The sequence below is a fragment of the Oryx dammah genome, unplaced genomic scaffold (genome assembly GCF_014754425.2).
Source record: "Oryx dammah isolate SB20612 unplaced genomic scaffold, SCBI_Odam_1.1 HiC_scaffold_27, whole genome shotgun sequence".
In the NCBI taxonomy this organism is placed as follows: Eukaryota; Metazoa; Chordata; class Mammalia; order Artiodactyla; family Bovidae; genus Oryx; species Oryx dammah.
Window position 1 is genome coordinate 71179914 of NW_024070211.1, and position 16185 is coordinate 71196098.

The window sequence follows — 16185 nt, forward strand, 5'->3', positions numbered from 1 at the left end:
GATCCACTCATGATTTCTAGTGTAGGTTGAATTTCTATCAACCTTGATAAAATTTACCATTCTTTAATTTCAAAGACCATTGGTTTGGTTAACAGAGTAACATGGACTAAATTATCATTTTATTGCTAACTTTTATTCCATTGTTTAAATTCTGGCTAATGTATAAAAGATTGCTATGATGCATTCCTGCTTGTCTGAAAAGCATGCTTGACTGGCATTCAATATCCAGGAGACAAGAAGCTCTCCTGGTTGGGGGTGGGGTGGGGTCCTACACTGCTCTACACACTGCCACCCTCCCACTCTCTTTGCCAGTACAATACCTGTTCAGAAGTTCTGTCATAAAGGTATCTTTCGCTGAACATGGAACAGGGCTGGGTCTATTTCTTGATTCAAACTTCACTTGGTCGTAAATGTCTGGCGGTGTTTTCAGGTTATTTCTGTTTTGCAAACCACTGTCTGGACCATCTGCCAACTCGATGTCCCTGTGAAGTTCATTTTCCATCTCACACTGTAGCTCAGGCTTCTTTTTCTCTTTCTTTCTCTCTGATTTCAGCTGTTTGTTTCCAAACCCTAAACCTTTTGCATCTTTCTTTTCTGCTTTGGTTTTGGAGACATCCATCTTCCTGCTACTGAGAGCCGGGAGTCTGCTCCTCCGAAAACCGAACCAGCTGGCAAAAGAAGGCCCCGGCTTCGGTTTTACTTCCACAGTGGTGGACTTTGTTTGCACTTGGCCCTTTTCCACATTCTCCTGAATGCACAACATGACCTTTTCTTCAATTGTGGGTGAGAGGGGGGCTTCTGGGCTTACGACACCGGCCCTGGTTGTAGAAGTGTCTGGATACCTTCCAGAAGTTTCTAGCTTGGAGGTCCTGCTTGCTGTGAAACTGCTGGGATGTGGTGTCCTCCCCAGGCTCTGTGGGCCTCCGGAGCTATCTGTTGGGATGAGTGGGCACCTGCAGTGGTCGCTGCCTGGTTCCTCAGGCACCGTCACCCTAGGGCCTTCTCCCTGGGCGTAGGCCTGCTGCTCTTCTGTTCCAGCTGGGGTGAGGGGCTCTTCGGATTTTGGAGGGATCCTCAAAGGCAACTTGCTTGGACTCCCATGCTGGCTGCTGGAGCTGCCTGTGCTCCCCAAGGAACCCTGCCTGGGGGAAGGATGTCCCAGGGGCCTCCCAGTGCTGGGGAGACCATCAGACACAGGGGCAGATGCACTCTTGCTGGGAGAGCCTTCGGTGGAAGAGCTCTGCCGGGTGAGGGAATTGCCTCTCTCAGCGGTGTTGGTAATAATCTGTGTCCGGACTTTGCCCAGCCCTTCTGTGGGGGGCGTGGGGGGCTTCTCCCCTGAGTGAGCACTGGAACTCTGGCTGCGGGCTTTGGCTCCATTCATGCCTAGAGCTGGTTTCAGGTGTGGTTTGCTGGAGGACAGGGATCTTTTCACAGACCTGTTTTCTACTCCATCTTTTCTATCAGCCCCAGGCATGCTATTTTCCACTAACTCTGGCATTGCTCTTTCCAGGGGAAGCCCTTCGGCCAAACTCTCTTGTGCTGGTAAACCCACTGGGGATGCATTTCTTTCCCCTCCTGTGGTCTGAAGGCTGGCTGGATTTCTGGAGGCCCCTGGCTTAGCCTTGCTCACAGCCACGGAGGTTTTCGAAGCTTCATTTAGACTGTCTTTTTCCTGTTTCCCTGGCACCGTGGAACTTTTCCTGAGCAACTGGGGAGACTTCATGAAAACTTTGAGCCCAACTGGGAGGCGAGTTTTCAGTTCTCTCTCATGAAGGTTTTGACAACCATGTAGGGGGTTATGGCTTTTGAAGGATGCTGATGATGAGGGACTGTTAACCTGAGATGATGGTGATTCATTTACCCCTAAGAAGGAAGGCTTGGAGGATGCGGAGACACTGCCATTCAACTGTTCTTTTCTCCTTGGAGATACACCTTTGGAGGACAGTATTTCCAGTGACTCACGGGGGGAAGCATAGTTCTTGGGAGTCTGTAACCCTGTGTTGTTCTGTGTGGTCCCAAGTGTTTGGTGAGGTGGGGCTCTGGGGACATTTCTCTTTGGAGAGACTTTTGGGTTCTCCGGGACCATCACAGCAAATGAGCTGGAGGGGCTGTGAGCAGGGCTTCTCATCTGGATTGCTGTTTCTGCAGAGGGCGGTGAGGGAGTGAAGACGGACTTTCTGAAGGCCACAGATGGTTTCTTCCCCTGCACATCTGTCAGGGTCTGGTTAAAATAAATAACAGGAGCAGAGGATCCTTTCAGAGGGGGCGATTTCAATACCATTCTGGCTGTCTCGTTGGGGACCCTTCTTTCGGATTTGGCGGATGAAGGTGGAGGCAAAAAGTCATAACTGGGCCTAATGAGTAGGGAGACCGACCTGCCCGGAGGGGATGGTGGGGAGGGAGATTTCACCCCGGGCTCTGGCCCTGGATCACAGTGTTTATCCCTCGTGGGGGGCTCCCCATTGTCACTCCGTTCAGTGGGGGGCCTGGACAGCAACTGTGATGCTAGAATCTGACTCTTGGAGCTCTGGACCCAATCCCTTCTGCTGGACATCTTGGAGCCATGAGGAAGCTGAGTGGGGGGTTTTGGAATGTGTGAATCTGGCTGCAAATCAAAAAGGGGAGCTGGACCTTCAGTCTTTTTGAACTGTGAGAGTTTCGCTGGAGCTGGTGATTTCTCAAGAGTCACTGGGCCAGCTGAGGGCATGATAAGGGAGGCTTCAGGCTCCCTTACTTTTGATTTCTGAGGTGAAGATTTGCCCCTGGTGGGTATTTTTGTCAGACTTTTCCTCTGACAGATGCCTGTGCCCACAGATGACCTAGAATGACTCTGGCATGGAGGGACATGCGTTGGCTTGGCCAGCCTGTGAGTATTTTGCGTCACTGTCCTGGGGTGGAAAGACACAGCAGGCGCCATGGCAGTATCATCCACCTCATCTTGTGGAATGTTTCTTTCAGTTTCCTCTTCAGACCTCTTTAAAAAAGGGTAGTCTCTAGCCGCAGCCCCTGGCTGTGAATGAGCAATTCCCTGAGGTGAAAGTTCAGTGTGTTCCACCTGGGGCCCAGCAGGGGCCTGATGGATGGAAATCTCCTTTCTGGTAACAGTAACAAGGCCAGTCTGGTGAGAGCTGAACTCAATGGGCTCGCCGTCTTCTGCATCAAATATCACAGTAATACATTCTTCTGAGGAAGTCCGTTTTACAACCCTCTGTTGCTTAATGAAACTAAACGTCTTTGGCCTGCTCTCTAAATGGATGGGTACTTGGTTTTCTTCCTCCTCAGGAGACCCACGTGAAGATTTTTCAAATCCTGTGAGGATATCCAGGTTCTCCGTGGACTGGTCGGTATCCGCGGTTGCAGACACATCTGAAGGGCTTTTCTCATCACTGCTCTCGATGTGCAGCTCATCCAGGGTCTCCGTGTCATCGGTGTCTGAGGGCTGGAGACTGAGGGTCTGGCAGCCTTGGCTAGGTGATACCTTCTCTGTCTGTACCCGAGGCCCCTGCATGCCTGGACACAGCTTCTGCTCCAAGGGGCAGTTGCTGGCACAACCGGTCAGCTTCTCAGGCCTCTCCCTGGAGTAGACCGAGGAAGTGACTTCTGAACAGTGTTTGCCATTCAGTTCCCAGCCAAAGAGGCTGTCAGAGACACTGTGGGTTAATTTACAACTGTGCAGCCTGCAGCCCTGGTTTGGAACCACTTGGACCGAGGCTAAGGAGGAAGCGTCCTCATCAGCCTCGTCGTGAGAATCCATGTCATAAACAAATGCCTTGTGGGGATCCGTGCAGGGGCTCCCTGTGTCTGTGGGTTTGCAGGGTGGATATTCCTTCAGGCTGCTACTTTTAATTCCTGGAGAATAGATTCCTTCATTGGAGTTCATGCAATCTTTATAACCCCATTTGGTTATCACTGATGGGGGTTCAAGTAACACTTTTCGCTTCTGGAGCTTTCTTAGACCTTCCAAAATGTGGCTTTCTTTGATGCGAGTCGGAGGTAGTTCATCTGTAGGACTAGCAAAGCCACTCGGGAGCGAAGAGTCAATACTTAACCTTTTGTCCCAATTTTGTGATGACTGCTAGGAAAGAAAGAGGAGATATTAGACATGATTGAGCCCTGTGGATCACCAGTTTATAGAAGGAAAAGGCCATCATTAAACTTAGTTCATCCTAGTGGTTAATAAATATTCACATATAAATGTATTTATTCATTAGTTAATGAAAACTAGTTTATTATGTAGCAAAACTCTACTTTGCCAGGTCCTGCATTAAGGAGTGCATGATATAGATAAGTACAAGATAAGGTTCCTGCCTTCAAGGAGCAGGTGACCCAGGAAAAGTTGGGCTCAAGTACTGTAAGTCAAGGGAGCAAATGAGACATAGAAAACTAGCAGGTACTCTAGAGTTTCAGAGGAGGGAGACCACAGGTGTGTTTGAAAAACCACAAAAAGCATATAAGAGAAGTTCTCTCTATTCTTCTCCTTCCTTCTTTCCTTCCTTCATTTTTATAACAAACTTAGTCCTAGAAAGATGGATAGGTTTGCCTTAGTTTAAAAGTAGAGGAGGACTTCCCTGGTGGCGCAGTGGATAACAATCCACCTGCCAATGCAGAGGACACGGGCTTGATTCCTGGTTTGGGAAGATCCCACATGCTGTGGAGCAACTAACCCCGTGTACCACAACTCCTGAACCCGTGTGCTGCGACTACTGAAGCCTGTGTACCACAGCTCCGAGCCCATGTACCACAGCTCCTGAGCCCGTGTGCTGCAACTACTGAAGCCCTTGCACCTAGTCCCTGTGCTCTGCAACAAGAGAAGCCACCACAGTGAGAAGCTGGTGTACCACAATGAAGACCCAGAACAGCCAGAATTAAATAAATAAATAAAATTTTAAAATATATATATTTTTTAAACTAGAGGAAATAATTTCCAGGTAGAAGAAATGGAATGGCAAATACCTTAATTGGAAAAGTATGCTTAAGGAACACTTAGGGAATAGATCAATCTAGATCACTGTGCAGCATTTATGGGAGGTGAAGAGGGTAAGAGGAAAAGTGAGTTGGTCCAGGCCTTATAGTCCCTTCCATTCTAACGACTGAAAGTTAGAATGTCATGCAGCTCCAAGACTTTATTTGATAGGCAGTGAATATCTGTGAAATATTTATACACATAGAGCAGCTGGCCATTTGCCGTTAGAACCCATAGCAATGATTGACCTACTAACTTTGAAAGGTCAATTTCCTGTTCTTCATATTTCTCCAAATACCAGTATTAGTTCTGGAGAAGTGACCAAGAAATGACATAGAAAAAACATGGCATTCTCCTCAGACATTCACATTTATCAAAATATTGCTAGCAAGAAACAGAATGGCAGAGGAGGAAACTCATGCTGGCCAAGCATCTGCTGTGTACCAGCCACTGACCCAGTACTTTGACTTAATTTCAGAACAAGACCATGAAGCAGACAATACCAATCCTATTTTCAGAGGAAGGAAACTGAGATTCAGCAAGATCTGTCCTTTGGAGATCATACAGTCAAGGAAGAGCTAGTGCAAAAGTTTCAACTCTGGTTTCCTGGGCCCTTTCTATGACTCAGTTCTGAAGTGGCTGCATGGGGATCTGAACCAGGCAGTCTGGCGCTAAAGACTGCACATTAATCTTGAAGTGATACTGCTAGAGTCAGGCTTAGCCTCTGTTCTCCCCTCTGTATTAGTCAAAGTCATAATAGAGACCATAGGTTACTCCAACAGCCCTCTTCTGAATGAAAGTTGCAGAGTTTAACCACAAACTAGCACTCAGGGAAATTAGGAGGCTCAGAACTAATGACTCTTTTAAAAAAGGCTGTATAATTAATGCTGAAGAATGTCTATGAATGAATCTGATACATGTTCTCAGTACCAATTTTGGCTAAGAGTTACAGCTCCCGTTGGCCTCTCCACTAGCTGCCCTGCTATCCTGGGACCCTGAACACTCACGCATTTGCTCATAAGGAGACGTCAACTCAATGTCACAAACTTACTTTGGAATTTCAGATTTTTACTAAGCAGTGGGCATTTGCCTGCATTTGCTTACACTGAAGACTTTTTTCTGTTTTGTTTTCATAAAACTGACCTTTGCTATCAACGTGTCTTTTTTTTTCTATTGTTATATGTATATTTAATTTTAAGTCAAATTATATATTCTGTTTGGAAAATTCTCCAGGGTCAGAAGCTGCTGTGGAGAGATCTATTTTGGTGATGCTTCCCTTTCCCGACTCCTTCTCCTCCTCTGCTGTGCCATTAAAAACTTCTTTGGAAAGCAGAAAAAAAAATCCCTTTAGTGGGTATTGTAGACTGACCAGTGAGTAGACTGCCACAGCTTGGGTTTCTAAGAATTTCCATGATTCTGATGTCACATGCACAATAAAGAAGAGAAGCCAGATAGAAGTACTCCATCAGAGCTTGAAAGGGGCAGATTTGTTCAATCCACAGAAGATGTGCTCTGCGTCAGCCCACCCACTTCCTTCCTGCCCCACAGCATGCCCACACTGTGGTATGATGCATCCCCAGGGCCAGCAGCTGCAAAGCTCCCAGGGCCCAGGCTCCCTACCCTGTGAGATTAGCCACATTCCTCAATCTGTTTTCCACAGAAGGTTATGGTACTTAATAACTTGAGAAAAGTTGGAGACAATCTTAAAACCTGAGAAAGAGAAGCACATATCTTCTGTTGGGGAGGTGGTCGGGTAGAGCTCCTCATTTTTTGCAGGAAAGTCAGAAGAGAGTTGCTCTGGAAGGAGGGTAGTGGCTGAATGATGCTGCTGCTAAGGTAGCAGCCGGGGTTTAATGTCCACAGTTCTTTTCTATTTCTTAAATAGATAACTGTTTCATGCATTCTTTTTTGTTCTTGTTTTATTAAAGAACATTCTTGGTCTTATGGGAACAAATCCATCCCAACACCTGGGACTCTTCCAAGTTTTAGACTAATTCAAAGTCTAGCAGAATAGTTGAGGTTCTGGAGCCAACTGCTCAGTTCTACTTACTGGCTATGAGACCTTGAAAGAGATGTGTAATTTCTCAGGACCTCAGGTTATTCCTCTGTGAAAGAGGGGAAATAAGAAAACCTAAGTAATAAGTTATCATGATCATTAAATGAGCTAGTGCTTATGAAGTGCTAACAAAGCTGACACATGGTAATTACTCAGTAACTAGAGCCATTTTCCTCCACAGAAGGGCAGGCTAGTGCATTTCATGAAGGTTTCATTTCTGCCTTTCTGTTTCTACACAAAATAATACCAAAAATAAAATACTTATAAACTTCCAAAGAGCCAATGGTCATATATTTATTATTGTGTAAGCTAATATTCATGTTCAAATTTATATTGTATGTGTTTATTATGGCAGTTAATACTAAATGAGTACTTGGTACATGGTAAGAACTTAAGCTTCTTAATGCCGTTTAAAATGTTTTAATAGGACTGGGTCCGTTTGCTGGATCCCTGAGAATTAAGGCTTTTCTCTGGGAATGTGACAGGCATGCTGGTACTCCACGGCCACTGTGAGCTGGGACACTGTCAAATTTCTGGGTGATGTCTACTGGAGTATGCAAGAAGTGTCTGAAGAACCTTATGCCTCCTCTTTCAGGGAAGAGATGTCTCCAAAAGATCAAGGTTTGTTCTAACTGGAAAAATTTTAGCCAAAAGAAAAAAAAAAAAAGAAGAAAGGCTGAGAGGGAGAGAGGATTAGCTATGAATGAAAAGTGCTGCGCGAGGGGCCCTGAGAGCCAGCAATATTCAGACAAAGAGAGGGAACACCCTCCCGACCATCTCCCCAGTCTGCTAAAAGCCAGATCCCTAGCAGTCATTATTCAGAACTCTGAACATCTTAGCAAGAACAGTTTTGACATCACCCCAGGCTCTGCACTTTGCATTGTAAGTCTGAGTCCAAGGGAATAAACTCTAAATTCAAGCTTGAAATCTTTTTCTCAGTTCTTGTTCAGAGTATGACAAATGTCCTTCCTCACCTGAATTTTCTGAGTTATAGACGTTCCCTGGTTTTTTATACTTCTGACATTATAAACTAAATTTATACAGATGATAGAAAACTGACCTCCAAATATTCAGATTCAGGGCTTCCACACTCTTGTACTCTTCACTTTTCTTTTTCTTTTAAATTAGTTTTTATTGGAGTATAGTTGCTTTACAGTGTTCTGCTAGTTTTCAGGTGTACAGCAACGTGAATGTTATATTATACATATATCCACTTTTTTTTAGATTCTTTTCCCATAGAGGCCATTATAGAGTATTGAGTAGAATTTCCTGTGCTATAGAGTGAGTTATCATTAGTTGTCTATTTTATACATTATACTAATAGTGTATGTATGTCAATCCCAACCTTGATTTTCTTTAATATAAGGAAACTGTGGAAACAGCTATTCTAGATTCTTGACTTATACCGGTGTGCAAAGATGTTTATTCAAATCATGAAGAAATCTGTCATGTGAGCCCACTTAGCAGATGCGAGTCATTCCAGTCACAGGAATTATTTAACAATCTGGTAAAGAAACTCCTGGTATCTAAGTGGAGACTTTCACTGATGCTATGGTGCTTGAAATCTACCATAGCATTTTCTCTCTCTACTGTACCTCCTTCAATTTATAGCCAATTAGAGTTTTATGAGGCTATTGCATTGAATAGAGGAGGTCAATATATTACATTGCTATTTTTGAGCAGTAAATTTCCACAAAGCTAATGAGACTTCCAAAACTTCTGGTCATTTATTCTGAGAGAATGCACCCCTCTCCTTATTCTCCACAAGAAAACCTTCTGTTTGAGCTTTCATAGGATGCTCAGTCTGGGATGACTTGGCCTCATTCAGCCTCATTTGCACTGGACATCGACAAGTCTCTCCAAGCATCACAGCGATAGAGAATGTCTATAAAACTAATTGAAAATGTCTGAGTCAGTCTGAAGCATGGTCAGTTCCATTAGGCCAGGGCTGCCATTCCAACTTGATACAAATCTGTGAACTTGGTGGGCTCCACCAAAGCACAGAAGGAAAATGTCTTTCTCTCCCAAACTCCCTCCCATAATGTCCTCATCATCTGAGGTCAAGTCATCATTCCATTCCTCTCTGGCTGTATGACTTCTAGCAAGGAACTTAACCTTTTAGAGCCAATCTCTCCTTCTGTGTAATGAGGAAGATAATATCTCCCCCTATGGCTTTGTGAGGTGTAAAAGAACAAGGACTCAGCCAGCAAATGGGTGTTTCCTTCTTGGCCTCCCTCCCACCTTCCACCTTCCTACCAGAAGAGGCTTTTTTTCTGGTTCCCTCTGATGCTGCAATGCCCCTGAAGGAGCCTTACCCTTTTCCTGAGGTTCTTTCCATCATGCCACGTGTAGGAAGAGCCGCTGGAATACTCGCTGCAGGTGCTGGAGAGAGACAGCTCACTGCTGCTGTAGCTGCTTCGAGGGCAGAGATGACCTGAGACGGCAATCCCCATGCCAGGGCATTTCAAAGCAGGGGTTCCTGCTTTTGTGTTCAGCTGGCAGCCCTGAAAAAGCAGGACAGCTCTGAGCTAGGACTCTGCTTAGGGGAGAAGAAATATCAACTCAACATCATAATGAGGGAGGCATGAATATAGTACTGTGGTTAGAAACGCAGACTTTGGGGTCGACAGACTAGAGGTTTGACTCTTGACTCTGCCTCAGACTAACATGTGTGGGAAATTATTTAATCTCTTAGAGCTACATCTCCTTTTCAAAAAGTGATAACGCTGCCTACCAAATAGGGTCACTGCTAGGACCAACTGAGGTTCTAGATGAGATGCATGCAGCACAAGATCCAGCTTAGAAGCAGGTGCTCAATTACTGTGAGCTGCCATCAGCATTAGGCAGAAGTATGACAGTAGTAGTTTCTCATTTTATCCCGTCACACTGATTAAAGGATCACATCAATATCAAGTCATGAATCTAATGTGACAAAAGGAAGAAGACAGAGCAACTTCTTTGGCTTAAGAGTTCAAGGGTATCCTCCCTGGACTGGAAGTCTAGCAACCTGGCTCTCAGGCTATACGTGCCACCAGATACGAGATACAGAGCAAAGAAAACATTTAACTTCTGTGGATCTTAATGTCTTCCTGTGTAGGGTGGGCCAGTGCTACCAGATTACTCCTATGATCTGTAAGGCTCTGATAACATCATTGTAAGTCTGGGATCAAATGCCCAGGAAATTATGTCCTGTAGTAAAACGCCAAAACGAAGGAGTCAGGAAGCTCTGCTGTACAGATTCCAGGACTTTTCAGATCAGATCAGTTGGATGTTCAAATGATAAAGAGTTTCACGTCAAACAGATCTGGGCCCCCCAAGGAGGATCCAGGCAGTTAAAATTCTAGTGGGTCTGCACAAGGCACAGGCGGCAGCCATAAGCATCCCAGCACACCCTGACAGCCTCATTACAGGCCCCTAGTGTAACGGATGGGGCTCCACCAACTGGATGGGCTAAATTGATTTAGCATCCCGACTGCAAGAATGGAACCTCTCCATTACAGTCTCATTCCTGTCCCCTATCTAGAAAAGCTTTGTCTCAGAAACTCACGGATGGGGGAACCATCTGTCTTCATGTCACTGGCAGAATGGCAAAGCCTCTTACTTATGCACTTTATTGACACTTTATGGGAGCCTTTAGTACCTGAGTACTTATCACTGTTCTCCAAATGCAATTCCAACTGACGATGACTAAATACCAGTGTGGTGAAGGAAGGTGATGCTGTTCTGGGAGCCTTTGTGGTCAATAGGAAACCCCTGCATCAGTACAGAGGGCATGTTTAACCTGCTCTCTAATCAATATCCATAATGCTTAATAATGTTAGATTTTCAATATCAGGCATCTTCCTTGCTATTGATACTTCATTTTGGCTGCCTAATCATCTCTTAAAGTGGTCTGAAAATGCCAGGGAATTTTACTACTCTATTTTCCCCCCTGAAATTTGGCTCTAAGTATCGCTGAAAGGAGAAAGTTGTCTTAAAACCCAGCTTTCAGCAATATCCATTGATTTATGATCTTGTTTATTGCCAGATGCAATTTAGTTAAAGGGAGTTCATGTTTATGTCTCTACAGCTGCCCTCCACACATGGTCCCAGTGTCAGGAGAACAGGCTGAAGGTTTCAGCTACTGCACACATCTGGAACATGCCAGAAACAGACTTTCAGAAACAGCACATCACAATCCACTTCTCCTTGTGTGCTTTCTCTCTCCTCCATCCCATTCTCTGATATTCTGTTACTTGAGTCAGTAGGGTGGTGGTTTCTATTTTGGATGACCTTTCCTCTGAGGCTTTCCCAAGGGCTCAAGCAGTAAAGGATCCACCTGCCAAAGTAGGAGATGGAGGAGAGGCAGATTCAATCCCTGAGTCGGGAAGATCCCCGGAAGAGGAAGTGGCAAGCCAATCCCGTATTCTTGCCTGGAGAATCCCATGGGCAGAGGAGCTTGGCAGGCTACAGTTCATGGGGTCATAATGAGTGAGACACAACTGAGCATGCACCTCTGTTCTGATGGTTGTGTCTACCATTCAGGGAAATATTATGTCTGTGTCTTTTGAGGCCATCAGATCTAAACTTCTCCAGCAGCCTTTTCACACACTGCACAGGTGTTAGTCACTGTTTGCATTCTACTTTTCTCCACAGTACTGAAGCTTATATGTGATTTCCCTCTGTCTTTCCAATCTTTACCTTTTCACCTCACCCATTACAATTATACCTATTTTTATAACTCAATTCCCAGGTTTTTAACAAATATGCTTCTCTGCCCTGTTATCAACCCTGTGTGCACCTCTGATAGATGCTGGATTAAGATGACAGGAAACTAGAACACAGAAGATGTGCTAGGAGAGAAAAGCATTGTTATCTCTCCCTTGACCTTGAACCTGAGATGCCCTGACATGACAGAGGGTACTGTGAGGAAGTGGGGAAGGCCCATCAATGTTATGTGGAGGTGGGCAGGGCTGGGGTAGTTAAATAGAAAAGTATCCTTAAGCCAGGCTTTTCATACTTTAATATTCACATGAGTCATCCCAGATCTTGTTAAATATAGATTTGATTTAGCAATTCTGAGGAGGGGTCTGAAATGTAGTATTTTAAGAAATTCCCAGATGCTTTGAGGCTGCTGTCCAAGGCCTGTGCTTTGAGTAGAAAGTCCCTAGCTTAGGAAGAGCTTTGAGAGAGAATAACCTCTCATGTGAATTACCTGGTAGAAAACTGCATATCTCAGTCTGACCTGGGCTGTGCTGAGCAGGATGAAGGCAGGGGTCTGAGCCCTCCCTGGGGGCAGAGTACTGGAGAGAGGGAGTGTGTGTATAGTGGGCTGATTACAGAGTAATTCCTTGACAAGAAGAGGAAGGGGCTAGTCCTCTCTACTGGGAAATTCTCCCACCTTTCCTGACCTTGGACAATTGATGTTGGAATTTAAGAAGGGACTCAGAATCTCTGACATCATGACTGAAAGTGAGCTCCTTTCTCCTGAGGTTTCCTCCTTCATCAGCACATGATTATCATCAGGATTATCTGCTCATTTATAAGGTCATTTGTAAGGTTTAAATCCTGGCTAACTCTTTGATTTGGGGAAAATTACTTAATTCTTCCACACTTTAGTTTCCTTTTTTCTAACCGGAGATAATGAAAGCTACAATCATATAAGATCAATGTGAAGAGTGATGGGTCTCTGGCAATCAGTAATCATATGCTTCCCAGGTGGTGCTAGTAGTAAAGAACCCACCTACTAGTGCAGGAGATGTACGAGACTTGGGTTCGATCCCTGGGCTGGGAAGATCTCCTGGAGGAGGACATGGCAACCCACTTTAGTATTCTTGCCTGGAGAATCCCACTGACAGAGGAGCCTGGCAGGCTATAGTCCACAGAGTCGCACAGAGGCAGACATGACTGAAGCCACTTAGCATGCAGGCCTGCATGCTTAATGACACTAAATGATTATTAGTAACAATAAAGTTTAGTAACTTTTAGGTTTGCTACTATTACTAAAAGTTTTTTTTAGTATGTGTGTGTCTTGGCTCTTCAACAAAATTGTACTTTACAGCCTCCCTAAGGGACTCTGATGCTGTGGTGTTGGAGAAGACTCTTGAGAGTCCCTTGGACTGCAAGGAGATCCAACCAGTCTATTCTGAAGAAGATCAGCCCTGGGATTTCTTTGGAAGGAAGGATGCTAAAGCTGAAACTCCAGTACTTTGGCCACCTGATGTGAAGAGTTGACTCACTGGAAAAGACTCTTATGCTGGGAGGGATTGGGGGCAGGAGGAGAAGGGGATGACCGAGGATGAGATGGCTGGATGGCATCACCGACTTGATGGACGTGAGTCTGAGTGAACTCCGGGAGTTGGTGATGAACAGGGAGGCCTGGCGTGCTGCGATTCATGGGGTCGCAAAGAGTCGGACACGACTGAGCGACTGAACTGAACTGAACTGAACTGAAGGGACTCTGTATTACCTTTAACATGCCATCATATCTGATGCCTTGCACATGGACTCTGTGATGAGAAAGAGTCGAAAGTGGGTGTACTTTGTTTCTGGGGGTCACTGATGTGACCTGGACAGGCACACTAGCAGGTACTTATCTCAGCTCTCATTCTCCATCTCTGCCATGTTCTTCTGTGGCTGTGACAGAAGAAAATTACTTAATTCTTGGGCCACATATTTTAGAATAGAAGACAGCCAGAGCAGCAGAGATCTCATTATGGCCCCAAAGTCTCAGCAGGTACTGTGTTATGTACATGTCATATGTTATCTCATTTAATCCTCACCACAACTCTCAGAAATAGAACAGAAATATCATTCTTCTCATTTTCCAGATGGGGAACCTGAGGCACTGTTAAAATGAAGCTTTAAAATCTTATCCAAGGTCACCCAATCAATATAAGGTTCTGATGTCAGCCCTAGGTCCCAGCCTCTATGCTACAGCTCTAAGTAAAGCCCTTGACAACAAGCAGAACTCCTGGACATATACAGACTGCCAAGCATCCTCCTGAGAAGAGTTGTAATAGATAGTTATTATTAATAAAATTCTTGTTTGCCTAAAGATGTATGCTGGTCTCCATTGCAACATTACCTTAATTATGTTGATTGAATTGACAAAGTACACTGTTTGCCCTATTCAAAGTGTTTTTTTCCCATAGTGTATTTTAGATTACCACCTTGAAGCACTCATATGCTTTAACATCCTTATTATGTGAAATGCAATACAAAATCCACAATTTTAGTTTTTTTTTAAAAAAGGAGAGAGACAGAGAATGAAGGCAAGAATTTCTTGAATTAAAATTTGCAACTTAAAAAATTCCTGATCTTAAGGCCATTTTTTATATTGGATGGCATTAGGGTCTTCAAGAATGTTTAAAGGTGACAGTACTTCACTGACATGCAATTACAATCTAACTTGAGAATATCCACTTTTGATATAGACTCTCCTGGCTATACTTATAAATTTAGACAGTAAACTAAAAGGCCAATTATCCAAATGCCCATCAGTCATTGTTTTAACACTAATATTTTTCATTATATATTTCACTCTTGTATTTTTCAAGCTATCTTTTTTTTTTTTTTTTAATGTCAATGAGAGTTAAAAAAACACGCTGGTTAAAGTTTTGCAAAATAAGCACAAAGCTAACCCTAGCTAAAGAAAAAAAGTACAGCCCATGAATTTTTAAAAGTTCATACATAATATATCATAAAAGTAAGATGAGTAATATGGGACATGGGCTTTAATAAAAAGCTCCTTGACCATTTCTCTGTGACTTTGAGATATAATCAATACCCAAAAAAGGTATCTTGGGGACAAGGCAAGATTTATAATATTTTTGCTGAGAGTGACATTTTCTACTTACTCTATCAGCTGGGGGATATGATGCTGAATTGCAGAGAACACAAGAAAGGAAAGTATTTTTATCTATCTGACAATGCTTCAAGGATGAGTTTTATGGTTCACTTGTGACATCATATTTGATGGAGGAAAATAACCACCTGAACAAGTATTCTGAAGGCGACAGGGAAACTCACATGCATTTCAACATCAGTTCGTGAGTGCGTCAGACTCTGGCTTCTTTCCACATCTGAGAGTAAATCCCCGGATGAAAGATCTAAGATGCGTGAGTGAAGTTTCTGGGTAAAAACAGGCAGAAACTTTGAACAGTGTTGATTTAATTGCTTGTTTCAAAATCCTGCCTCAGACAGGTAAATCTCAAAAGAGTTGACATTTCTAGATTAGATAACATATATCCTAACCCCAAAAATGGTTATCTGAGGTTTTTAGTGTTCTATATATACACATGTGCAAATTACAGCTTATAAACAATAATCACACTTTCACAGTCTGTCAATATGCATTGGAAAATAAGTAGTAAGGAAAAAGAAACAGTAAGAAAAATGTGAATACCCCAATACACTTATTAGCCAGCATGAAAATTAACTTTTGATATTCACATTACGAAACACTCACCATGTTAACCTTATTATGTTGAGCAGTGGTTAAAATTTGAGCAAATAATTACAAAAATGACCTTATTTCTAAACAGCATTGATCTTGTGAAATCTTCCCTTGCACACGTTTCAACTCAAAGTCATTAATGTCATCTGTTAGGAACAATTAATGTGAATAGAAAATAATTGCATCAGGGATCTGGGGACTTGGAGGGTTTCATGCATTAATATTCACATGCTATTCGATTATATACTCAATTCTTTATTTCAGTTTTGCTTGGGTGGCCTCCTAAACCAGGGACATTTCACTATATTAATCTTTATCCTAATTACTAAGGCTTTTCTGTGGACATTAAATTTGATCTGTTTAATTGCAAATACAATAAAACTTGTGATTTATGTCTCATGTTTCTACTAGGCTGATGACATTTTTAAAATGGTACTTGCAGCCTGGTTTGTCTTGGTTACAACTTTTGTGACTTCAGACACTAAAAAATCGAATTGAGTAAGTAAATAATGTGACTGAGATGGCTCCCTCACCTCTGAAAAGTTTTTCTATTCCTTTGTCTCCCAGGAAAGGCCTTGCTGCATGCTGATGTTGATCTGGGAAATGACTGATTCTCTGCCATTAATTCCTGCTAGGATCATCTTAGCATGCAGGGGTTTGCCGGACAGTCACGTTGTCCCAGCAGATCCATCATGTTGTCAGCAAGGATGTAAATGCCTCTAAAAT

At 43.6% G+C, this 16185-nt stretch overlaps 1 protein-coding gene across 4 annotated transcripts in view; it reads right to left on the bottom strand.

The window, feature by feature from the left end:
* NCKAP5 (NCK associated protein 5) overlaps positions 1 to 16185 on the bottom strand; it is a 1043181-nt gene that overhangs the window by 131643 nt on the left and 895353 nt on the right. For all 4 annotated transcript variants that reach the window (XM_040228410.1, XM_040228409.1, XM_040228412.1 and 1 more), the window contains 3 exons: positions 15033 to 15134; positions 9338 to 9526; positions 321 to 4075 (listed from right to left, as the gene is read on the bottom strand). In XM_040228410.1, the coding sequence (XP_040084344.1) occupies positions 321 to 4075; positions 9338 to 9526; positions 15033 to 15134 (4046 nt within the window). The remainder of the gene's footprint in view (positions 1 to 320; positions 4076 to 9337; positions 9527 to 15032; positions 15135 to 16185) is intronic.